This window comes from Sander lucioperca, chromosome 24 (assembly GCF_008315115.2).
Source record: "Sander lucioperca isolate FBNREF2018 chromosome 24, SLUC_FBN_1.2, whole genome shotgun sequence".
Lineage (NCBI taxonomy): Eukaryota > Metazoa > Chordata > Actinopteri > Perciformes > Percidae > Sander > Sander lucioperca.
Window position 1 is genome coordinate 7,776,401 of NC_050196.1, and position 26,175 is coordinate 7,802,575.

A 26,175-nucleotide genomic window follows, 5' to 3' on the forward strand; every position below is an offset into this window, starting at 1 on the left:
GGTGGTAGCAGCCGGAAACAACAAGAGCTACAGTGAGTTGTTAAAACCTTTCTTTTTAGTAAACTCTAGGTACACAATGTTGTCAATGCTTTCGTTAAGGTGTAGAGACCCTGGTCATACTTCGAGCAAAGTTTCATGTTGTGCCTTCGTAGTGTTTTAAAAATAGCTATTATGAGGCTAGCATAAAAGTGCCCCTAGCACTCCCATTCAAAAGGCCATTTGACCGAAAAACGAAAATACGGTAAATCTTAAAAGTGGCGATTCCATCCTAAATATGCTTTTAAACGAAAGTTTGACTCGGTACATTGACAAACAGACCCTAGGTTGCATTTTGCCGAGTTACGCTTTAAGATAGCCTGGGTAAACCCTGACGAACTTCCAGCAAATTTGAGATTTGCTCTGCAAGTCAGTCTGGCGAAGAGCCCATTCAAACCCATTTCCAATGTCCCCGAAATTGAGGCACCAATCACAACCGCTGAGGCGGGCTTTACACCAATCACAACCGTTGAGGCGAGCAGCTTTTTGTTTACATTCAACATGACGGCTACCGAAGCGCAGTGTCACCCGGATCGTTGGTCTGATTGGTTGGACTATCCAATTGCGCCCAGAGGCATTTGAGCAGCGTCTGTTGGTGACGCCCCTTTGGAAATTAACTATCAATGAACCTTTCCCAGACCCACTCTCAGTTACAACTGAGAAGGGTCTGGTGTCAACCAGGCTAGCTTTAAGAAGTTTTTACTGTACCTTTCCACACTTTCCGCTCACCCTTCCTCTCGGTCTCTTTAGTTGCTCTTTTTGTTTTTTCCTCTCTTCTCTCCTCAATGTTTTTTTAATGTCCTTCCTCTCTTCCTTCTTTTCTTCTACTCTCTTTTCCCCCTTGCTGTCTCCCTTTATTTTTTCCTTCTTTTTTTCTTTCTTCTTCTTTCTTCTTCTACAGACCATCTGTAATGAAAAAGCCTTTTGCAGATGCTTGGTGCACATTTCACATTGTACTCAATAGTATTTATGGACTGTATTATCTGCTGTGCTTTCCCTCTCGTGGGACAGTTTAGTCCCCTCTGTTGGGTCGTCTTGTGATGTTGATGGATGAGTGATGCTGAATGAAGGCCGTCTGGCCTGTGGTGGGGCTGCAGGACCACTCAGGTGTAGGCCAGTGACGCACAGCCAGAGCAGGGAGGCCCGGCCTCAATCAGCCCCATTCACAGCCCCTGTGGACACAAATACACACGCACACACGCACACACACTAGCTTACAGGCATTAAAACATACACATCCTCTCAAATGTCAGCAAACACACAGTCGCACGCATGCCCAGTTTGCTTCTACATTAAGGGGCAGCCACACACACACTTGCATAGACACACACTCACTCAAATGTGAGAGCTATCACGAAGCTCCCCACAGTATTAGTCAAAAGGGAAATTCTGTGTGTACATCTCTGGTTTGTTGAGCCACAGGGGCTTTAGGTGTGTGTGTTTGGGTGTGTATGTGGGTGGGGAGGTTACTTTGAGCCTTCCCACCCACTCAATCCCCTATCCCCAACGTTGATTGAAAGGCAAAAATAAAAAATAAAAAGGATGAAGGCAGCGGGGCTGGAAGCAAGCCAGAGAGCCCATGTGCTTTTCTCACTTGTCCCACCTCACCTTCCTCTCACGTTCAGACACTCATTTATTCACGGACTTGTCTCAAACATTTGATTTGCCCTCAGGGTAAACAGAGGAGCATGTCCCGGCTACTGAGCGTCTATTTACTGTGTGATGAGAAGTTGATTACATGCAGTTTTAGTAAACTGATCAAATATTGCCGTTCGGCGTGTGATGATGAGGGGAAGAAGAGGGCAGAATGTCGTTTCCTTGGCACGTCAGAAAAAGGTCATTATGGAGCTGGCTGAGTGCTAGCACAGACATCTTGCCTATTTATTGTATATTACAGAGACATTAAAAAGAAATTAGGACTTGGTTTGGTGCCTTAGGTCAGAGAAATGTATTAGGGCTCCGAAGAAGGTGAAAGCAGCTTTCAGTGTGCACTTGTAGCATTTAATTGATGCTCTTATCCACTGTGACTCACTGGGAGTTCTGGGTCTCATTAAAGGACGCTTCACTGAGACAAATAGGTGTTTGTGAGCACATTTTGGCTTGTATGCAAATTTTACTTTTTACCTTTTTTGGTTACAGGACAAACCGTCGAGCCACAGTCGGTTTCACCCCTTTTAGTACAAAGGTCTGAGGAAGACAGGTTTTCACATTGAAAGCATTTAACAGACGCTCTTCTCACTCGTTTCTGGCATGATAAGAAAGGGAGCAGATTGGTTGATGTGTCTTGCTATAGCCTCATCCTCAGTTATATTGTTTATATGCATTCAAAGGCTTAAGCTTGTGGCCTGAGGTTTTTATGAAATTGCAAAGATTCAATTTTATTGCTTCAAACAGCTGTCAGACTTGATGATTTCCGATGGCAACTCAAGCAGACCCGGAATGTAAATAGATGTTTAAAGACCAGAAAGTAATGAAAGAATGACATTTAGATCAGAAAACGAGAAGTTATTTTGTTGGAAGCGGTTTTAATGTCGCAGCTAAGACAGCTTAGGGTTTGCAAAAAAGTTTAAATATATGGCTGGATGTTGGAGTTTTTTTGCTGACATGATTCTGATGTTTCTTCCTACAGCAGCAGCAAGAGCTTCTGGCATTGAAGCACCAGCAGGAGCTGCTGGAGCACCAGAGGAAGATGGAGAACCACCGGCTGGAGCAGGAGCTGGAGAAGCAGCAGAGGGAGCAGAAGCTGCTGCTGCTGAAGAACAAGGAGAGGGGACAGGAGAGTAAGTTGCACATACATTACTGAAACAAGATGCTATATTAAATAAGCACTCAATCCAAAGCTACTTTTGACACCCTTTGGAACAGAAACCAACTAAAACCTGTTTTGTTTTTTTTATTTAGATAGTAAGATTTTTTTTGTTTGTTCTCACCCTTTGTGCAACATGCATTCACACATTGCCTCCTAAAGAGCAGCAGCAAATATTGGAGGAAAGAAAACAAGAGAATAGCAGAACATACTGTAAAAATGTTCACTCCTCTTGTTGGGAAAAATATCTAAAACTAAATAAGAAGCAACTCCACTGTCACTGTTAAACCTGAAACTGCCTGCTGTTTGACTATATTAGTACATATTTTTGGGCCCCTCAGACCAAGGGTGTAACTTTGGTTTGAAAGTTTGGTGGGGGGGTGGGGGGGGGGGACATAAAACAGGGGGTCTGGGAATCTACCGGCAACAAATGTTTTTGATTTGAACGCAGTTTCCTGCCTTTCTCCATACATTTAGGGACCAAGATGATCCAAAATCCAGGAAATAATTAGGTTGATCATAATGATAAATTCTTTCAGATAGAATAGTTGTAAACTACGTATAAGAAAAATATGTCTTACTTCCTTTATGGTTTAACATATCACCGAGAATTGTAAATAAATAATATCAAAGTGTGTGTGTGTGTGTGTGTGTGTGTGTGTGTGTGTGTGTGTGTGTGTGGCATGCCCCCCCTGTCCCCAGTGGAAATTACTCCCTAGCCCCAGACCACTGCTGACTATAGACAAAAGGTTTAGTTCCTCACCTGTTTGGTGGCATCAGATGGGGGTCTGAACTGCTTAGCAAAAACTCCATTCTAAAATGCTTCATGGTTGAAAGGACCGTTGAGATCAGTAATCACAGTGTGTGTGTGTGTGTGTGTGTGTGTGTGTGTGTGTGTGTGTGTGTGTTTTCATTTCTGTGTATTTCCATTTCACTTGGAGAACATGTGTATTTACTGTGGTAAACGAGCTGTATTAGCTGGTGGCCTTGGTGGAGGCTAAGCCAAGTTATTACCGCTGCCTGCTGGATGTCTCTCAACAGTTCATTGAAAGCGAGTGGACAGGAGTCCTTGAGAGCAGTTTACACACTATGTGGAAAGTGGTTACAGATCGAGGCTGCATCCGTACGAGTCGAGTGAGTGTGTGTGTGTGTGTGTGTGTGTGTGTGTGTGTGTGTGTGTGTGTGTGTGTGTGTGTGTGTGTGTGTGTGTGTGTGTGTGTGTTTGTGGCAGACACTAAAGAATTCATTTACAATTATATTAAAAAATACCAATTTCTCACACTTGAGTAGCTGAATCGCAGAGAATGTTTTGTGTATTTGATTAGTTGACCAACACATCAACTGATATTGTAGTGTAGTGTGTCTACCATGTAATAAAGGCAAAAATGCCCCCCCCCCTCAAAATTAAAAAAAACTGTCCACATTGCTGTCATTAAAAAACCTTAAAGCTTACAAAGTCATGCTGTGCAGCCAAATTTTGGAAGCCAACGTTTCCTTTTTAGGTTTTGATTTATTTCAACCTGAAGGGAGATAAAATGATGATGTTGAGTTAAAAAAAGAAAGAAAAAGAAAAAGTTTTGAGTATAATTATGATGAGACATTTGAATCATACCTGCAGACTACAAGACAGCATGTGCCAACTGCCCATGATAACTTGTCAGTCAGTCAGTTCTTGTGGTCAATTCTGGCACTTCTGAGGATTTACCTGTCCTAAAGCATTTGTGAGATTTAATTTTTCTGCCAGTTGCCGTGTATCTCAATTCTTTCTACATCTTCACTCCTTAGGTGCAGTGGCGAGTACTGAGGTGAAGATGCGGCTCCAGGAGTTTGTCCTAAACAAGAAGAAGGCCCTGGCCCAGCGGAGCCTCAACCAAGGAGGCCTCCACAATGACGCTCCCTACTGGTACCGGTGAGGGACAGTTATTGCTTGAACAAAGAGAGATAGAAAAGAAAAGCAGAGATTTGTAGCTGCATTTAGATTTTAACTCTAGCTATCACCTGTCTCACATTGAGAAGTCACTATCAATCCTGTCAGTTGGAATGCCATGGCATTCTGTTTTTATATTCCAACTCTTTGTAATGATTTTAAGCAGCAAATAACAGCAGAAGCTAACTGCAGGTCATTACACGTTTAGATGGTATCTGCAGATGAATTATGTATTGGATTGTGTCTTAATCTATCAGAGAGCTTCCCCTCTACCTCACCTGCCACACTGTGTTAGCCTGACGGAGAGATGGATTGAGCAGGGTTATAAAACAGAGATGGGAATACACATGCACACACATACACATACGCATACACATACACATACACACACACATACATACACACACATACACATACACATACATACACACACACACACACACACACACACACACACACATACATACATACACACACGCACACACACACACACATACACATACACATATGCATACACACACACTCACACACACACACACACACACACACACACGTATACACATACACATATGCATACACATACACTTACACACACACATACACACACACACACACACACACACACACATGTATACACACACGCACACACACACACGTATACACATACACATATGCATACACTTACACATACACACACACACACACACACACACATACACATACGCATACACATACACATACATACACATACACATACACACACACACGTATACATATACACATATGCATACACATACACTTACACACACACATACACACACACACACACACACACACACGTATACACATACGCATACACATACATACACACACACACACACACACACACACATGTATACACATACGCATACACATACATACACACACACACACACACACATGTTATCACATTACGCATACACATACACACACACATACACACACACATACACATACGCATTCACATACACGAGAGCAGGATATTGAAACCTGATGATAGAGGCTTCTACACTTAAGGCTCGGCCTTGAATGTTTTTGTAGCATCTCTGGAACCCTTTGCAGGTGTGTACACTTGCTATATCCCCCTTTGTTTGCTCTCGTAGTCACCTGTCATGTGCTTTCATTGTCTGATTTACATGGAAACATGGTTATACAAACCAATTGATAGTGGTCATGTCCTACTTTTGCAGTTTTTGAATGGAAGTTGACTGATTGAAATACTCTCTACTCTCTACTCTCTTTTAGTATGTGTACTTCTTGCTTGTCTAATGGGAGAGAGTATTGGTCTCCCTGGATTGCTGTGGTAGAGGAGGAATTAAGTAAAAGTAGGAATACAAAAATGTAGAAAATACTCCATTACAAGTTAGCATCCTGTTTTAGAAGCTGATCATATGTTTTGTATGAAAAATAATTTCTAATAGCTGTCAGATCAGTGTAGTAGAGTAAAAAAGTACAACTTTTGATATGTATTTCAGTATAAAAAGTAGCAAAAACATCATAGTTGAGCAGTGGACATCATTTACAAATGATGTTCTCCATGATTATGTATATTTAATTTAGCACAATAAAAGCATTAAAACCGTAACATGCAAGTAGATAACCAAAGACATAACGTTGCATAATCTTGATGTGTGACCCAGTGAAACACCCACACGTGTTGACTTTTAACAGCTCAAAGTGATGCAAACTTTTTCTTTCTATATCTGCCTGTCTCTTCTTTTCTATGCCTTTCTCGCTCCACTCATTGGACTCATCTGCCCCCTCAGTTTTGGAAGAGAACATGTACATGAGAAGTGTACATCCGCTGCTCAGGAACATGCATTTGGTCCGAAGCCAACTCGGCTTAACTTTGCCTACAAACACCACCTTATTCTGTAGGCAGTGAACAGATGGCAGCACATGTCTGCAGCTTTGCCAAGGGATTTGCATGATGTGTTAATCAGACAGATCTTTGACAGCTATAAAGTTAGTTACTTTGTTTGGATTACTTATTCGGTCACATGTCCACTAAGTTATGAGTGGCCACATAATTTTGTGATCTTGGTGGCATCTTTAATACTGTGTTTTTGTTCTATAGAAAAACCCAGCACAGCTCCCTGGACCAGAGCTCGCCTCCACAGACTGGTCTGTCCACCTACAACCACCCTGTGCTGGGTGTCTACAACCCCCGGGATGACTTCCCACTGCGAAAGACTGGTACATCACACACAAACACAAACACACACACACACACACGCTTACACATTTAGTTTTTGGCAGTGCAGAGCTGTCTATTTTCTCCTATGCAGGCTCACGTTCAGAGAGGATTACACACAAACACTTGCAACTGAAACATCCAGTAGCTGCTATGCAGACTCACGTCTAGCATAATTTAGATGGCATCAGAGCTCTGCACCATTAATCACATCCACATTAGGCTGTCAGGGTCTCCCAGCATACCCCACATGAGAGTGTTCGAGAGAGTCGGAGCGTAGGTGGTTCAAGAGTTCGTTTGAGTGAGAGTTTTTTTTAAACATTTTAGCACCTGACGTTTTATTAGGTTTTAATAGTTCCTGATCCTCAGGGGTTGTTTAAACTCAGCCCTTGTTCAGCAACATCCTAAGAAACTTCATTTTAACACTGACAGTGTTATTATTAGATATCTATATCAAAAGAATTTGGAGAGAACAGTATATAAATTTAACTCAGATCCTATCAGATTTGAGGCATTCAGCAGCACTCTGATGCTTGCTGTTGTACTATTTTGTGTTGCCGGACATTTCTGCTGCCTTTAATTTGTTTGATGATTGCATATTAAAACTAAATGCCTCTGACAGATCCTATGTGAGGGCTGTGTCAGTTGGGAACATCTCCTTTTGCAGTGCAACGATTACTTTTGGGGGTTCCCCAGGGCTCTATTATTGGCCCTTTATTGTTTTCAATCTGCACGATACCTCTGGGTCAAGTAATTCACAAAGCAATATTTCTTTTCACTGTTATGCTGATGATACACATAGTAAACCCAACAGACCTCTCCTTGGTTTACTCACTGTCTTAGAGATGTCAAATCTGGCACGTGCAATATTTCTTTTATAGTAAATTCTGATAAAAACCTTTTGGGCCTAAAACAACTATATAACATGCTAGTTTTGATCTGCTTTTATTGGGTTAATGCTACAAGAAGGACATATTTCGGTGGTTTTTCATGACACAACTCTTTAAAGGCAGCCAACACATTTCAACCAACAGGAGGCCATAAATCCTTGGGTGGTTTTTGAGTCCGATTTAAATGTCATTTGCTGTATTTTCCAAGAAATGAATTGCCCACCACCTTCCGCTTCAAAAACACAGCAGGCAGGGGAATTACAACATCTGATTTTAAATTGACTTTTAATTCGTTCCGCTTGCACTTTTACTGTTATCTTATCGCCCTTTATCTGTTACGAACTTTGTAATGTTGTGCTACATATACAGTAAGTAAAGGTGATAAACAGAGTGCACTTGTACCCCAAAACACAGCTGCTTCAAGCAGTAACTGTACCACCTCACAGAGCACCATGTTTTCCTTTAAATGGGTAACAAATCTTGTCAAAAGTTATTAGAGCTGTTCCATCGCTACAGAATGCACCACACTGACATAAAGTTTTCTCTGGCCTACAGTGTGTGTGTGTAAAGTGCGAGTGGTGTGTGCGGTGGTGTAGCTGTGAAGCAGCGGTCGTCTTACAGTGCAATTATTCACTTAGCGCGGAGGCAGACGGCTACAGCCAGCGCTCGAGTCCTGTTGACTCTGAGTGCTGGCTACAACAGCAGAAAGACCACAGTCGACACTGGCCCACACAGCTACATTCCACCCTGGGAGAGGAGAAGAAGACGGAGAGAGGGAGGAAGAAAGGAGAAATTGAGGAGTGAAAAGTAGAGATGATAGAGCAGTGATAATAAGGGCGATGGAGAGAGGAAGATGAGAAGTGGAGAAGCTTTTGGTGGCTTCATTGACCATTAAAAAGACCTCAAGGCACGTGAAACCTCAAAACATTTGAGGATGGAAAAGGTGTTGGTTTCTTTTCAAAAGCAGTGCAATAGAAGATGAGAGTACAGAATACGGGAGCTGGCAAGCAGGATTTTAACTAAATCCAGCAAGTGGCACGATGATGCCACATTCCCAAAAACTATCTTTATATATAGAAAAAACCTAAAAAAGAATGTCTCTGGAGTGCGAGTTCGTCCCTTGATTTCTATAAGGCTGGGGATTGTGTTTGCCTGCCTGCCTGCCTGAGAGGAGAGAACCTGTGCCACCCTGATATTTGCCCTCAGCGATGACGTGCTTTGCGGGATTTACTTATGGTAATGCCAGCTCGGGAGAGGTTAGAGGCTCTTTCATATCACCGCCTGGCCACAAAGTAGCTCCCAGCAACGGTCAAAGGAAGCAACAGCACTCTTTTGTGCATCTCCCATCTCCTCTTTTACATTTTAGAAATGTATCCACAGCACAATGAGAACAGTGGAAAAAAGAGTTGCGTGACAAGAGGTGCTTTTTGAAATCCTGAGTCTAATGGACGCCTTTAAAATCATTAACTCTTCGTACACAGTAAACATTTAAGGGTGAGAGAGCATCACATGAACTTACAGTGTGCCTTGTCTGGTGCATGTTTTAATGCACACATGAATGCCTCTGAAAGATGTAGACGGGATGGGAAAGTTTGATGCCCTTTGACTTGCTGTGCTCTCTGATGAGCAAGACATACTGTTCCTGTCTTTTCACTCATGATGTGTTTTTTTTGTGGTCTAACTGGGGCAGCCAGTCCTGTACATGGACACAATAGCACATAGGCAGACTGGTACTGGATGGTACATTGCGTCGGTTGATAACCAGACTGAGCAGCTCAACCGTGAATACAAAGCAACATGCGGCTGTCTGAATACAGGAGGTCACTTACAGGACATTAGCATGCCGACAATGCACCATCTGTGCATTGATATCATGTGTGATTGTATGTACTCATGCATCCATAATAGCTTTTGTGTTGCAAAATCAAGGTTATGACATTATCATGTTCAGCAATGATCATGTCCAGAGATGTTTAACAAAGTTTCTTCTTTAGAAAGTTAGACGCTTAATAAACTAAGTAAACATTTGGCTCATCTTCATGGACATACCTTCAGCTTTTATTCTATGTGCAGAGTGAATTATTAAAGATAATGTTTCATATAAAACATTTTCTATCAAACTTTAATTTTAGATTTTACAAAAACAGACCGCAGTACGCAGTACACAGTACTACGGAAACGGTGAAGTTTAGAACAAGGGTTTGAAGTTTGGATGCTGCTTAGCTAAAAGTGTGTAACAGCTATATAAGTTGTAAAACTTTAATTCTATGCTTTTTAGGATGAATATCCCCCAAAAGGAAAAATGAGTGAATGTCAGATAACAGCAGATACTGTAATCAGTACAAGTAGCAGGACTTGTTTATCAGTGTTTACTTTTTCTCTGTTATAACAACATTTAGCTACTGCCTTATTAATGTGTTATAATAAATTGAATTAGATGTCAGCACATCAAAATAGATTTTTTTTCAATCGCAGGAAACGGGTTGAAAATAGTCAGTAAGTTATCTTTATGTAAGTCTAGCTGTGGAGTGCTTCTTTTGTAGTTCCCACACATTTTACATGTTTTTATGGAAAATTAAAATTTCAACAAACAGATTCTGGTCCTAACTGAATTTTGACAAAATATTGAGTTATTATGTTTTGGCTTTGTTGGGGGTAACTGTCCTACATTTTAAAGGCCCTTATAATTTTCTTTTGCACAATACTTCCACCTTCATTGTTTTCAAAGACCTGAAAATCAAATTCAGGGACAGGGAGCCTCGGAAATGCTCATTTGTGGTAAATTGACTTCCGACGACTCCTGCCACCAACATTCATTGGTTTGACTCCATCTGGACTGATCTCTCCCTCCCACTTTGTGCTACTGTACTGTACCTTCACACTTCGTAGTTCACACTTCACTCTTTTCCACACATTTATTTTTATGTGACACTGTGAATGGGCACAAGTGTTTGATTAATGTTTCCTAAAATATTTTTTTCTGTGTTTTTTTTTCAGAGTTTGGTCTAGGTAGCGTTTCAGTATTTGTACCCTCGGTTTAAAATATAGTAGCGCATTAATCTGGCTTATATCATAATCGGGGTTAATGATGTACTACATTTGGATTTAGCTCTCCTTTGATGATTAAAAATTGGATAATGAATAGTGCAATCCAAGGCTGCTGATTGGCAGGGCAGAGTAAACAAAGCATTAGCCTCCATAGCTGGAGCCAAGGTGACATGCCGTTCCCTTCTCCCTGTCTCAATTCACAACTCTGTGACAGCGTTCACAAAAGAACCAAAAGGCCTTTGGGCAGTAAGACATGGCTCCCAAATTGGAGCTAATTGCTTTTTAGCCGCAATGTTGTAAGGGAAAGAATCAGAATTTGGCATTTTCAGAAAAGAGGGAGGAATCGGACGGTAAATGGCTAGCATCATGTAACAGTTTGTCCACTAAACAGGTTTCATAACAGAGCGGCTCTGTGGAACACGCTCCACGACAGATTGATGTGCGGAGCTCCCAGTTTTAGCTGAAAGCCTGTGAGACTGTAGCTCAGGTAACTCTCCCACCCTTTTGATTGATTCGTCCAAAGCTGCACTTATCTGCTAAACATCAAGGAGGCTCGACACGAGTGTCGGCGTCTGAGCTGGAGTTGGCGAGAATCAAAAGTTGACCTAGTTATCAGAGGCGATAGAAGTAGATGACTGTGTTGTAATTTCATAGTTGAAATGGCACACTGCAGTTCAACGTGCTGTACATGAGAGGGTTGTCTAAAAATATCAAATTAAGTTTCTACAGAGAGACATTTATTCACACAAATAACAGTCACTGTCAGGCTGCAACAAGAACCAGTCACACACCTCGTTATAAGTAAAGCAGATAATTAGACACATCATTAGGTGAGACTCCATTTACTTTACATGTCATTTAGCTGACACTTAACCAAAGCGACTTACAATTGCTATATACTGTATGTGTCAGAGGCCACACACCTCTGGAGCAACTAGGGGTTAAGTGTCTTGCTCAGGGACACATTGGTTGATGTAACGCAGTGGGAATTTAACCCAGATCTCCCACACCAAAGGCATGTGTCATAGCCACTGCGCCATCACCACCACATTTAGCCTGGTTGGAGACACTTAAAACTCATCATTTCCATTTAGGAAATCCCACAAACGAGAACAAATATTAAAAAATGTTGCTCTGTTGAAATGGTAAAAAGTTGGTGCATGCATAGAAGTTTTGTAATAAGTTATAATGAGCTTGGCAAGTATCTGAAATGACAGGATGTTACAAAGAATGTGCACAAATAAGAGGTATAGGAGTTGTCCTCAGCTGTATCTCCATGATGACATGACTCAAGAATGTCCCCCCTTTTTCCAGTGGTGGAATGTAACAAAGTACATTTACTCAAGTACTGTAATTAAGTACAAATTTGAGGTACTTGTACTTAGTCTTTTCTTTTCATGCCACTTTCTACTTCTACTCCGCTACATCTCAGAGAGAAATATTGTACTTTTTACTCCATTCCGTTCATCTGACAGCTTTGGTTACTACAGTAGTTACTTTACAAATTAAGATTTTTGCACACAAAACACATGTAGTTTATAAAATACAATGTTTTATTATAAATGAAACTACCCGACAATATAACGGCCTACAAATACAGCTGAAATGATTAGAAGATTAAGCACAGAACTGTTTTGATCGTTTCCAGTTTCTAACTTTCAATACTTTAAGTACATTTTCCTCATGATACTTGCATATATAGCATCCTGGGAGTTGCTAATAATTAAGCCATTTTTTTTTTTTTAATTTTTAAGCTTTTGAAAGACGTTTTAGCATCCAGTGAAGGCCAAGATGCTGATTAATTTCTCCCCTGTGGCAAATGAAATAGTTGGGAAACACAAAATACTTTTTTATATTTAGCATAAACCTTTCATAAACCTTTCACACATTTAATTGAATTGCATTGCATACTTCTACTTAAGAAACATTTTCAATGCAGGACTTTTACTTGTCATTTTTTACAGTGTGGTATTAGCACTTTTACTTAGGTAAAGGATCTGAATACTTCTTCCACCACTGCCCTTTTCTGTTGAATCCACCATATACTGTAGCAGTTTTTTTTTAATGAATTAATGAATGAATCAGTCATAATGTTTTGGGTCGTCTCTCTCTCTCTCTCTCTCTCTCTCTCTCTCTCTCTCTCTCTCTCTCTCTCTCTCTCTCTCTCTCTCTCTCTCTCCATTATTCCCTCAGCCTCGGAGCCCAACCTGAAGCTGCGCTCCAGGCTGAAGCAGAAAGTAAGCGAGCGGAGGAGCAGTCCGCTGCTGCGTCGTCGAGACAGCCCCATCACCACCGCCAAGAAACGCTCACTCGACATGGCAGGTTAGGGACAAACATACAGTACATGCATCAGCTGTTTGTTTTTTTTTAATTTTTTTTAGGCTGCTGTATTTTCTTGTGATTGTATTTGATTTGTGTGTGTGTGTGTGTGTGCGTGTGTTTCAGACTCTGCGTGTAGCAGCGCCCCCGGCTCAGGCCCAAGCTCCCCGAATAATAGCTCCAACAACATCCCCAATGAGAACGGCATCACTGTGTCAGTCTCCAACAGTATGGAGGTAATGCACACACACACACACACACACACACACACACACACACACACACACACAGCAAGTAACTTGTCACTTCAGAGAACCCTTAGTTTAGACCGATATGTACTGTACATTTGCTCATATATGGAGCTGTTATTCATAGTCACGCAAACATTATGTGAACCCTGCACTTTTTGTACAATTGATACAGTTCATTCTTAAATTCTTAGTTTAATTCTGTATTTAAAGTCCCCTCTATCACCCTCTAATCCTGAGTAGCATCCTGGGAGTTGCTAATAATTAAGACTGGCAACTTTTAAGCTTTTCAAAGACGTTTTAGCATCCAGTGAAGGCCAAGACGCTGATTAATTTCTCCCCTGCGGCAAATGAAATAGTTGGGAAACACAAAATACTTTTTATACTTTATATTTAGCATAAACCTTTCACAGCGTTTAAAGGTTATGCATCATGGCACAAAACATGAGCTACAGTATAGACAGCCTCAGTTCAGTCCTTTGCTGTCAGAGTAGCTTTGCTCTTTTGTGTGGGCGCTGGGCTACAGGTGCTTGTCATTAGCCTGTAGACTTAACAGCAGTGAGGGATGCTCAGATGATGTGTCTGCAGAGGAGGAAGACAGCCGAGGAGCTGGCTAGATGCTATTTGTGGTACCCATTAGGGGCACTCAGGCAGTGTGGAGGAGGCTGATGGCCGTGACGATTTCACATCGCCAGTAGGGCACAGACGTAGCTCTTTCCCCATGTGTGGACTATCTACTGCTGCGGTGTTTGCCCCATGTGCTGTTCTTTTCTCATGATTCAAACCCAGATAAATCATTTAAATGTGCTTCCCAGACGTCTCTTGCCCAGAGGCTGTGCGGCGGTGCTGAGCGTGGCTCCATTAACCAGCTGTCCCTCTACACTTCACCATCTTTACCCAACATCACCCTGGGGCTGCCCGCCACTGCCACGTCCACTGCTGCTTCCAATGTAAGCAGGGAACTGCTGCCAAGCTGGTGAAATTACTTGCAGACTGTTTTATCTGTGAATTTGTTTATCTGGAGTGTACTGTCTGTGACCATTTATTGAAAGTCAGCCCTCACCCTCCCTGCTCTCTCTCTCTCTTTTCAAGGTGACTTCGGCCCAGCAGGATGGAGGTCTGCAGCCGGCCCTCTCCCTCAGCCCTCCCTTCCTCTCCGGCGGCCACTTGACCCCCTACCTGGCCGAGGCCGGAGCGGGAACAGGCGGGCACGGCGCGCACAGTCCACTGCTTCAACACATGGTGCTCATGGACCAGAGCCCGGCACAGAGCCCCCTGGTGACAGGTCCGTGTAGTACTGGGTGTTTTAGTAAAGCTAGTGACTGATAGTCATAAAAGTGACAATGGTAGCTCTTGTTCGTGGTAGTAGCTTTGGTAAAATTGATGGTGATGAGAGCAAATCACCAAATACAACACTGACTAAAAGTTATGGTTGTTTAGTTTGGAGATGTGTGTCCGTGGTACACTGTGTGCCCCCCTCACACTGACAGACGTCCATTCATTAGCTCAAACTAATGAGCTCCTTTCACATGTCGGCGTATGCTATGAGAGTGTGACATAGTTGCATTGTGCGCCCTTTTCCCATCAGCTCATTCATTACTACCACTTTGCTGCTATTTTCAGCGGGACACTAGCAGTGAATGGGCAATGACGCACACATGGACGCATGCATGTGTGTAATCCACGCACAGGGACGTACAGACAAGGACGTGTGCACACCCACACATAGGCCGGAACCAGTTGCTGAGTTCTCAGCTCAGACAAGTAGTCATGTTTTCAGCCACCAAGAAAGCCTCTCTATATTCAAGCACCACGCTTCATATCAGCTCCTACCTCCTTTTAACTCCTCCTAGCTCCATTTTGCCATGCCGAAGCAATGCATCGGCAAGCTTTTTCAGAAACGATTTGAAAACGCTGTGGGTTGTTAAGCTATTTTCTCTGATATTTGCACAGTAATCAAGCTTCTCAGATCATGTCCCAGGCTCGATCAAGTCTGTTTTTCTCGCTCCCCTCACCCGGATGATGCACTGTAAATTGACTAATCTGTTCACTTTTCCCTGCTAGTATCATCACAATAGAAGAATCGCAGTATGGCAGCACAGATGGCAGTTTTTATGTGGTTCACAAATACATCTGCCGACTCATCTTAAATCCAACACCAATAAGAGTGAAATTAGGAAGCCATTTGTTGATGTTGAACAACATCATATATTTATCTTGCATTTTAGGAATTCAGCTGGCGTCAATGCAGCTTACATTACCAGGTCAGGGGTCTTCCTCAGTGTCCTCTGACCACTCAAGGATCGAAAAGACAACATAAACCCCTCCTGACTCGACAAGCACGCGAAACATCCACCTTTGCTTCCAATTTCCAATCTGGAAAAAAGTGGCGGCTGTTCTGAAAACGTCACATTTCTTCAAAGTAGTCGCCAAAATAAACCTCGCAGACAGAGGCCCATGCATCATTATGACAGCTAGTCTAAATACTTCATAAGGTTCTGGGTTTTTGGAGTGGCGGCAAGTCAGGTCATCATCAAAACACTCACCGTTGAGCACTGTAGCTTTCCTACATGGCTTCGGCCCAAGGTTTAGCAAGATCTACCTTCCCAAAACTAAAACACTTCATTCAGATCTTAAAGCTAAAATGAAGCTGAATTATTGGGGTCACTGAAATGACGTGGCACAAAATGAGATTGACCATGACTTCTTTGTAGCCACGTATTTAAAGTGGACGTAGATTGTTTTTTTATTTTGCAGGTTTACAGTCAAAAGCAGTCCTTGTTGTTGTGTCCGATCAACGACGCAACAGTCAAAGTACGATGTCATAACAAAAGTCCAAAGAATGGAAAATTGTTGAATAAAATGTCCTGTAAGTTTACTTGCTAACAAAGGCACTGAAAATGTACTAATCCCAGGTTTCACTGGGAGAAGGATGCATCGTGTTGAAACGGTACTATCACTTATATAGTACAGACAAAGTGCAGAAATTGAAAGCCTTTGTGCCTAATCGAACATACAACATGAAGCATACAGCCTGTGTTACAGTAGATTGAAACAATGCAGTCTCTGTTCTTGTTTTTCTTGAGAAATGAGCTGTCTCCCAGACAACTCATGGAGAAAGCTCCTAATGGATACGAGTTTACACTCTGTGGTCTTGGGTTTCACCTCGTCTAGTAACTGAAGTCCTCCTGCTTTGTGTCCCAAGGTGTGAGCGGCCTGTCTATGTCCCCAGCGGCATCCATGGCCAAGCTGCAGCGGCAGCACCGGCCACTGGGGCGGACCCAGTCGGCCCCTCTGCCTCAAGGGAGCGCGGCGCAGGCTCACGCCCAAGCCCTGGCCCTGCAGCAGCTGGTGGTGCAACAGCAGCACCAGCAGTTCCTGGAGAAGCACAAGCAGCAGTTTCAGCAGCAGCAGCTCCACCTCAACAAGGTGAGCACTGGAGAATCTATCTTTGACTTCCCTTCTCCTCTACTTTCTGCCGCCACGTTCAAGGTTCTTTATTTGTCATGTGGACAACAATAACAAGTACAGAAGTGTTCGTTGGCAATAAAAATCTTAGGCCTCAGGCCCCTCCAACAATGCTCATTAATAACCAAAAAAAAGACACAAAACACACAATTAAAAGCAAAATCTGAATCTAAGAAGAAGAAAAAAGGTGCTAGTTAAGATATAGGGCTAAAATATAAACAAAATATCTATGAAGTAATACAATTATATAATACATTTGTGTACTTTGAAGAAGTGAAAACACACAGTGACAGGGTCAAAGTTTAAGACGAAAAAATGGGCAACACCCGAAAACAAGTTCACGGCCATTTTAATGTGCACAGTGCCATGGATACGCATCGCTAAGCCTCTGTCCTGATTGACAGGTGGTCGTGTAGCCACGCCCCCTAAAGCATCCCCTGCTTTATAGTCCACTTTAAAATAAATGGGAGCATAATTTACAAAATGAACATCATGCTGTAGCTGAAGAAGCTGAAGCTGCAGCTGAAGAAGACTTGAACGTACCGAGTGAGGCCATAAACTCATTATGAAAATGTGTATTGAGGTAATAAATCAAATGAGAAGTAGGGTCATTTCCCCAAAGGCTTCTGTAGAAACGGACTTCTTTTTGCAACCAGTGGAGTCGCCCCCTGCTTGAAATGAGATCAAAAAACCGTATGGCCTGTTAGATGAAGCTGTCCCTGAGCCTGGTGGTGCGGTGGTGTCGTTTTTCCAGGCGGCAGCAGGCAGAACAGTTTGTGGCTGGGGGGTGGGTTTTGCGTCTCTGATCATCTGTATTGCTTTCTTCATGCACCGCTGGGTGTAGAGGTCCCCCTTGGATGGCAGCTCCGTCCTGGTGATGTGCTGAGCAGTTTTCACCACCCTCTGTAGAGCCTTACTAGGTGGTGATGCAGTCAATCAGGATATTCTCCATGGTTCCCCCGTAGAAGTTGCATCCAAGTATCCTGTAGTCCACCCACGTTGTTGTTAAAGCGTCAGAAAAAATGGTTTTTCTGTACCTGGGTATCATGAAACATGTCAGGGTACAAAATAACAAATCTTAAACTAGAACATTAAGCCTCCAGTGCACATTTTCTATACTCCCATAGTTCAGTTTGAATGCAAATGATGCTGACTGTACTAATGAGGGCAGGTGATGGAAGGGCCCGCAGATCTGACATCACATTCAAAAAGGTTGATCATTAATTAGGGCTTATAAGCCACCGTGGGCCAGCATAGCAGCTGTAGTGTAGTTGTTTGTGTGTAGGCGGCAGCCAGTAACACAGCCAGTAACGGGTTGGCTGTGGATGTCTGTGAAGTCCTTTATTTTATTCTGCCGTTTTTCTCTGTAGTATTTTCGTTTTGCAAGTAGGCGGAGGCAGGTATGGGTTAACATGTAAAGCTGTGTGTGTGTGTGTGTGTGTGTGTGTGTGTGTGTGTGTGTGTGTGTGTGTGTGAGAATATTTGCATCCAAGTCTCTGTGACTGTGGCCGAGACTGTTGCCACGGACTGCGGTGGTAACTGTGCGCTGCCATGGCAACAGAGTGGAAGCCTCTGCCTTATATGGTCAGGGAGGAAGCAAGCAGCCGTTGCTCTGTGGACTGGCTTTACCAATTCGAGCAGAGTACACGCTGGAGGAGAGGTGGGTGAATGAAACAAGGGATTTCCTCTCCTCCGCCTCCGCCTCCCCTGCTCTACTCTGCTCTGCCCTTCTCTTCTCTTCTCTTGTCTCACTCCCTCCATATGTTTCAGAGCCCTCCAGTGGCTGCCTTTCACACAAACATCTCTATAACAGCCTCTGGCACGCCAAGCACAGATTCTGCAAGAGTTTTATCAGGACAAAAATTGAAAATCTCCACTTCAAACATTCTTTTATTCTGATGAATGAATCAGAATACAATGGGTTTTTTTTTATATAATGTGAGTCGTGGTTTTAGCCCCTTATATATGTAAAGGTTTGCAGTTTGTCTATGTTTATTGTCTCTTGAATCAGATTCTTTTGGATGAGAGCTGGTGAATGCTCGGACGTCATTGCTGCGCTAGTCTATAACCACGACGTTCCACTTCCGGGATTGCTCAGCTGCCTTTGGAAATTCCGCCAGATTTCACTCTTTTCAGCCGGATGTCCGTTACCTTCCGCTTTGTTTGCGTTGGTATTTTAAACTGGATTTATGAGGACTATGGTTAACTGCTCCTCAGATCTCTGCAGGGTAAATCCAGACAGCTAGCTAGACTATCTGTCCAATCTGAGTTTTCTGTCGCACGATTAAAACAACCTTTGAATGTACACGTGTTCCACCAAAACAAGTTCCTTGCCGAGGCGATTTTGCAGAGGCACCAAGCTTTTCCCGGTGCTTAGCGCCGCCCCACGACGATTGTGATTGGTTTAAAAAAATGCCAATAAAGAGCACGTTTCTTTTCTCCCATCCCAGAATGCTGTGTGGACTAGCCAGACCCTCCTCCGCAGCGCTGTGGAGGAAGGTCTGGCAATGCGAGACTAATGCTGCACTAGCTCTGTGCCAGGGGACCCAGAAGCTTACAGCCTTGGGAAACACACACCTGTATCTGAAAACCCACTCTTATGACATCCAGAAAAAAAACTACTACTACTTCTAAAATACTCTGTCTTTACATCGTAAACACTCACAAACAAGTACTCCTCAGCCATGAATGGCACTTTGAATGGGACATGTCAGTGAAAGTGAATGAAAAGCCAACTGACTCACTACTGGGTTAACAGGAGCCCCCCAGAATAATAGGCTGAAAGGCAACATAACAGGGAGTGTGGAACGTCTCTGTTAAAACCAGACACATTTTGCCCCGGAGTACCGACAGCAGAGCGGCCACTCACATTCAATTAGAACGGATAGGTTTGAAATGAGCAAGACGCCAAATCTGGCTGAGTAGTCCAAATTAAGCTTGTCAAAAGAAGAATGCTCCAGAGAAAGGAGCGATATGCCGGGAATTTAATTCAGAAAAAAAAAAAAAAGAGCGTGTCTGTTGTTCTAAATGCAACCTCACACGTCGGAGGGGATTTGTCACATCCTGCTGTTGGATGAGAAATGGAGGTGAAATAAACTTCACGTGGTAGCGTCATCTTCCCTTTCTCCTTTTTCTGTGTCTCGCAGATGATGACCAAGCCCAGCGAGTCACCCGTGGGCCGCCAGCACCAGAGCCACCCGGAGGAGACGGAGGAGGAGCTGAGGGAACACCAGGATGGTGGAGCTCTGCCGCCGGGGGTCACCATCAAGCAGGAGCCCCCCGACCCTCAGGAGCTGCAGGAGGAGGCGCTGCAGCAGCACATGGAGCGGGATAGGCAGATGGAGCAGGAACTGCTCTTCAGACAGGTAGAGGATGGGGGAGTTGGGAAAGAAGAGAATTGTCAAAATTTCAATATTGACCAAAACCATCGTGATTATTATTATTTTTTTCCATAATCGAGCAGCCCTAGTTGTAGGTGTTCCTGGGTAAGTCCTGGACAGATAGGAAGAAGAAGAAACAAAGAGACACATAAATGTATTAAGGGCTGTGAAAATGCTACTCTTTGTCCTACGACATGTCTGTGATTAAATGCCCAGGGGGAATCGAAGCCGTATCATTTGTTATGGCTGCCATCTTTTGGCCGTAAGTTGTACTTGCAATATAGAATATATTGAAGCAATTCTTCTTCCTCCCCCCCCGTAGTCCCCTGATGCGTTTACATTTCAGGCGTTTCACTAAACAACTCACCATGACAACTATAGAATTCATCTTCTTTCTTTATGGGTCTGTGTTCTTCTCTGTGTGTGTGAGCAGCAGGCCCTGTTGTTGGAGCAGCAGCGGATTCATCAGCTGAGAAACTATCAGGCCTCCATGGAGGCTGCCGGCCTGTCCATCTCCTTCCCAGGACACCGCCCCCTGTCCAGGGCCCAGTCGTCTCCGGCCTCAGCCTCCTCCTTCCCAATCAGCGTCCCGGCCCCCGACCCTCCTGTCAAACCCCGCTTCACCACAGGTCGGCGTCGCCACCCTCTTTCTTTGAACTCGTTCGAGTTCCGCTTTCACTTTCAAATAAACCGTTTAGCTGCTGTCAGTTTGATACAGTAGGCTCCCTCTGGTCTGCGGAAAAACATTCATTTGAGACACTTTTGGCTTTGAATTTCACTGCCTTTCTCAACGCACTGGGGACTGAAAGGACACATTTCCTTCCAAAAAAAACCAGGAATTGGCCAAAAAGTGGTATAATGGTTCCCGCTTCCATCTGGTAGCAGTGATAATAGAGCTAGAGGAGCTTATCTTGCCAAAACCATTTCTCACATTACGTTTTCTTCCTCTCAGAGATCTGACTCTTTAAACCAGGGATGTTCAACAGGGGATCCGGGGCCCCTAGGCAGGTCCTCAGAGACAGTGCAGGGGGGGGCCTCCAAATTATTGTTAATTTTTGTTTTAACATGAATCCAACATATTGTTAGCAAACATAAATCCCCACTGGTAACTGTCCCATAGGTAAGGTAGTCACTATGGCGCCTACCCACTGCTAGTACCAGCTCTGCTCGGCTTGCCCAAGGGGGTAAGCTTCTCACAACGCGTACTTCCTATGGCGCCATTTTGATGCTAACAAGCACTCACCCCCCGTTAGCATTCCATTGACTGCCATTCATTTTGGCGCCACTTTGACAGCGAATAACTTCACATCTGAAGCGTTTAAAGACTCTATTTGTCCATTGTTTATTTCTAAAGAAACACGACAATGTATAAAAGGCTCCATTACCTTGTACCTCACGTTATGGCTCCGTAGCAGAAGTTTTTTATAAAAATAGGCTAACGATGGCGTCATAACCACGCGACTTACTGTTGCAAAGTAGAGGAATTACCGTATAGTACAGGAGAAGCTCGCAGGCAGTTTTGACTTACATTAGCTGTTTAAGTTTAATTACTCCAATCTTTAAGGACACCGATTTTCTTTGTGAGTGAATAATGTATCGTAAATAAATAAATGTTCTTCCTTAAAATACAGGGGGCATAAGTAAGTACACCCCTATGTTAAATTCCCATAGAGGCAGGCAGATATTTATTTTTAAAGGCCAGTTATTTCATGGATCCAGGATACTATGCATCCTGATAAAGTTCCCTTGGCCTTTGGAATTAAAATAGCCCCACATCATCACATACCCTTCACCATACCTAGAGATTGGCATGGTTTGATTTCAGTTAGCCTAATAGCTGGTTTGATTTGCATTGAGAGATGATTTTATGGAAAGTACCCCATGCCAATCTCTAGGTATGGTGAAGGGTATGTGATGATGTGGGGCTATTTTAATTCCAAAGGCCAAGGGAACTTTATCAGGATGCATAGTATCCTGGATCCATGAAATAACTGGCTTTTAAAAATAAATATCTGCCTGCCTCTATGGGAATTTAACGTAAGGGTGTACTTACTTATGCCCCCTGTATTTTAAGGAAAAAACATTTATTTATTTACGATACATTATTTATTCACAAAGAAAATTGGTGTCCTTAAAGATTGGATTTTTCCTCATTTTTTTTAATTAAGGCATTAAGATCAATTTGCAAAAGATGATTTTTTTATTCTTCTTTTTAGTCAACTTTAGCATGGGTGTCCTAATTTTTTCACATGACTGTACCTACGCTCTCCGTCTCTGCAAGATTGGGAATGATTGAGCTTTCTCTTGGCACAGCTACCAGAAGCTCACGTCACATTTACGTCGTCTCTCTCAGTTGGAGGCTGCACAGTAACGCTCAGCCATCACGGAAAAATGCTTCTAATATCCTTCACTGGTCTCCGTCCAGAGCAACGGGATCTGTTGGTCCATTCTGGTGTCACTGCCCGATGTGAGTCGAGTGCAGATGTGAGTCGCGCATGCTCAGATTTAAACTGTTTACGGCATAACGTGTCATACTGAAATTTGTGAAATCTATAAAATAATAAACGTTTCTCTTTACATACAATAACAGAAGATGGTAATCATTTCAAAAACGTTGTAGCTATCTATGACTGTTTGGTTGCTAACGTTAGCTCAAAATGCCATTCAAGTGACAGCCTTTGTTGTGTTTGATTAACTTTTAGCTAGCAGTCATTTCAAAAACGTTTTAGCTATCTATGAGTGTTTGATTGCTAACGTTAGCTCAAAACGCCATTAAGTGACAGCCTTTATTGTGTTTGATTGCTAACTTGTAGCCAGCAGCAGCAGTCATTTCAAAAATGTTTTAGCTATCTATGATTGTTTGATTGCTAACGTTAGCTCATAGACTGCGTTAGCTCAAAAAGCCGTTAGCATCTTGTAGGCTACTTGTCGCAAAGTGACGCATGCGCGACTCACATCTGCACTCGACTCACATCGGGCAGTGACACATTCTATATACAGTCTATGGGCTTGCCCCGTCCTCCATTTTCCATTGCAGATTTCGTACCGCCTCATGCGTGAGGCGAGCGTGGCTGGTCGTCATAGCGACGCCGCAGGAAACTGCCGTGACCTAACGCGACACACACACAGAACGTGGAAGGTGTGTTGTTTTTGACTCTCAGCATGTGGCTGTTGCCACAGCCAGAAGACACATTTTCTTTCAAAAGAAGCTGGAGGCAGCAACAAAAAAACACCGCTGGCTAAGCTATTTAAAAATGGCGGGTTTGTTCAGGACACCCCCGTCTGTCGCTAGCAATGATGACACAGTGATTAGTGACGATTCTCTCCGACCAATCAGTAGTCTGCAGGTTTTCACGTCACCTTTTTGTATCGCCTCAGCTCGCTTGGAACATAGATATAGAACATATATCTATGGCTTGGAACCTCGACGGAGGTGATGCTAAAAAAAAAGTACCTGTTAGCTAGTACCAGGTACTTTTTCATAATGGAAAAACAAAAAAGGCGAGTAGAGTCGAGGCGCGTCGAGCAGGTACCATGTAATGGGAAAACGCCATGGTAGCCATCCACATCCACAGTTCATCCTAAGGGATCACTGTGCTACATGTATGTTTAACATTTAGTCATGATTTATAAAATCATGACAACAATTAGTGGGCCATTTTAATAGCTTAGTATCCTAGGCAAAAAGGTATAAAGGCTTTAGGCTGCCCTACACATTATTGTAGGCCCAGTTTATTATGCAACTTCATTTTATACAATATATGTAATAGGGGGTCCCTGCTCCGTCTCTCTTTTAGTTAAGGGGTCCTTGGCTTAAAAAAACATTGAAGACCCCTGCTTTAAACAGAGATTAAAATTACAAAAGGAAATAAGTCATTTATGAGTAAAGAATGAAGATGCTACCAGCAACTTTTTTTATTTGTATTATACTAATGTTATCGCCATAAAGATGCCACATACTGTGGCAGTTTGTGTGTTCATGCACATACTTTTTATAACCGTTTGGGCCTACTTTTGCTCCCACTCAGCTTCAAACTGCATAGTTTATGAAACAGCTACTGAAACTCCTAAATGTTCAGTGTGAAAATTGATGATAAAAAATAGTTACCAATTAGTTTTCTGTCAATGACGTATTGATGAATCATTTATTTAATGTAGTGCATGTTTCTCTCTGTGTGTTGCCTCAGGCCTGGTGTACGACTCTCTAATGCAGAAGCACCAGTGTATGTGTGGAAACACCAACAGTCACCCGGAGCACGCAGGCCGGATTCAGAGCATTTGGTCTCGGCTGCAGGAGACCGGACTCAGAGCGCAGTGTGAGGTATGTAAGAGGAAAAGACACCACAGTTAACATCGCACAGAGTGGAGTAAACTGCATATGACAATTATCCTTCTTTATCTCTCTCTCTCTCTCTCTCTCTCTCTCTCTCTCTCTCTCTCTCTCTCTCTCTCTGTCTCTGTGTGTGTGTGTGTGTGTGTGTGTGTGTGTGTGTGTAGTGTATCCGTGGGAGGAAGGCCACTCTGGAAGAGCTGCAGACAGTTCACTCTGAAGCCCACGTCCTGCTGTACGGAACCAACCCTCTCCGACAGAAACTTGATTGTAAGCACACACACACACACACACACACACACACACACACACATATATATCTCAACTACCATTATCCAGTCCCTATTTTAATTTTTATTTCCTGGTTCACCAGGTTCAGTCACTCCCATGTTTGTACGGCTACCGTGCGGAGGGTTAGGGGTAAGTAACACACTCACATTCATAAAGTGAAATAATAGTTTTCTCACATGATGCAATCTGTATATTATTAATTGAATTATATGTAGTACAGTCATATTTAAAATGATAAAACATACAGAAGTCATTGACAGGGAGAGTATGAAGAGACAGGGCAAGTTTCTTTGTATTGCACCTTTTACACATAAGGTAGTCTCGCATTGCCGAGACCTTCCTCCACAGCGCTGCGGAGGAAGGTCTGGCTAGTCCACACAGCATTCCGGGATGGGAGAGAAACATGCTCTGGTTTATTGGCAATTCTTTAACCAACGGCGCCTCTGCAAAATAGCCTCCGCAAGGAACTTGTTTTGGTGGAACACGTGTACATTCAAAGGTTGTTTTAGTCGTGCAACAGAAAACTCAGATTGGACAGATAGTCTAGCTAGCTGTCTGGATTTACCCTGCAGAGATCTGAGGAGCAGTTAACCATAGTCCTCAGAAATCAACGGGAGTTTAAAATGCCAACACAAAGGAAGCCCAAGGCAACGGATATCCGGCCTAAATGAGTGAAATCTTGCATAATTTCCGTCGGCAACGGAGCAATCCCAGAAGTGGAACGTCGTAGATATAGAATACACATGAGGCAAATAAATGCATTACAACATTTTTTTTTTAAATTGCTGTAATGCTGTAATTTAAAATAATTCATAAACTAAAAATACTGTTCCAGTAGAGTAATAAGTTGCCCGAAATTTAATGCAGGAGGACAGAGGAGTAATAAAGTGTGTGTGTTGATCGGTTTCGGTCATCTCCATGTTGTGGACTTAACACAGGTCTTGTGTTTCTAGGTGGACAGTGACACCATTTGGAACGAGGTCCACTCCTCCAGTGCGGCGCGACTCGCTGTCGGCTCTGTGGTGGAGGTGGTTTTCAAAGTGGCTACCGGAGAGCTGAAGGTAACCGTGACGACACTCGTCTGCTTGCTTTCTTTCCCACATCGGGGAATCATCTTATAGACATCATGGGGTTCCCACAAGCTTTGAAAATGCGAGAAAGTTTGTTATGTAACGGTCGTGCTCTTAGTGCTAAAAGTG

General features: G+C 43.0%; 1 protein-coding gene across 4 annotated transcripts in view; it reads left to right on the top strand.

Annotated features, from left to right (window-relative positions):
• The window catches only part of LOC116044420 (histone deacetylase 4-like), a 59,408-nt gene that overhangs the window by 26,274 nt on the left and 6,959 nt on the right, over window positions 1-26,175 (top strand). For all 4 annotated transcript variants that reach the window (XM_031291556.2, XM_031291557.2, XM_031291558.2 and 1 more), the window contains 14 exons: window positions 2,666-2,816; window positions 4,628-4,751; window positions 6,886-7,004; window positions 13,134-13,262; window positions 13,386-13,495; window positions 14,323-14,457; window positions 14,600-14,792; window positions 16,713-16,936; window positions 20,122-20,340; window positions 20,789-20,984; window positions 24,543-24,676; window positions 24,853-24,955; window positions 25,059-25,105; window positions 25,930-26,037. In XM_031291556.2, coding sequence (XP_031147416.2) covers window positions 2,666-2,816; window positions 4,628-4,751; window positions 6,886-7,004; window positions 13,134-13,262; window positions 13,386-13,495; window positions 14,323-14,457; window positions 14,600-14,792; window positions 16,713-16,936; window positions 20,122-20,340; window positions 20,789-20,984; window positions 24,543-24,676; window positions 24,853-24,955; window positions 25,059-25,105; window positions 25,930-26,037 — 1,992 coding nt within the window. The remainder of the gene's footprint in view (window positions 1-2,665; window positions 2,817-4,627; window positions 4,752-6,885; window positions 7,005-13,133; window positions 13,263-13,385; window positions 13,496-14,322; window positions 14,458-14,599; window positions 14,793-16,712; window positions 16,937-20,121; window positions 20,341-20,788; window positions 20,985-24,542; window positions 24,677-24,852; window positions 24,956-25,058; window positions 25,106-25,929; window positions 26,038-26,175) is intronic.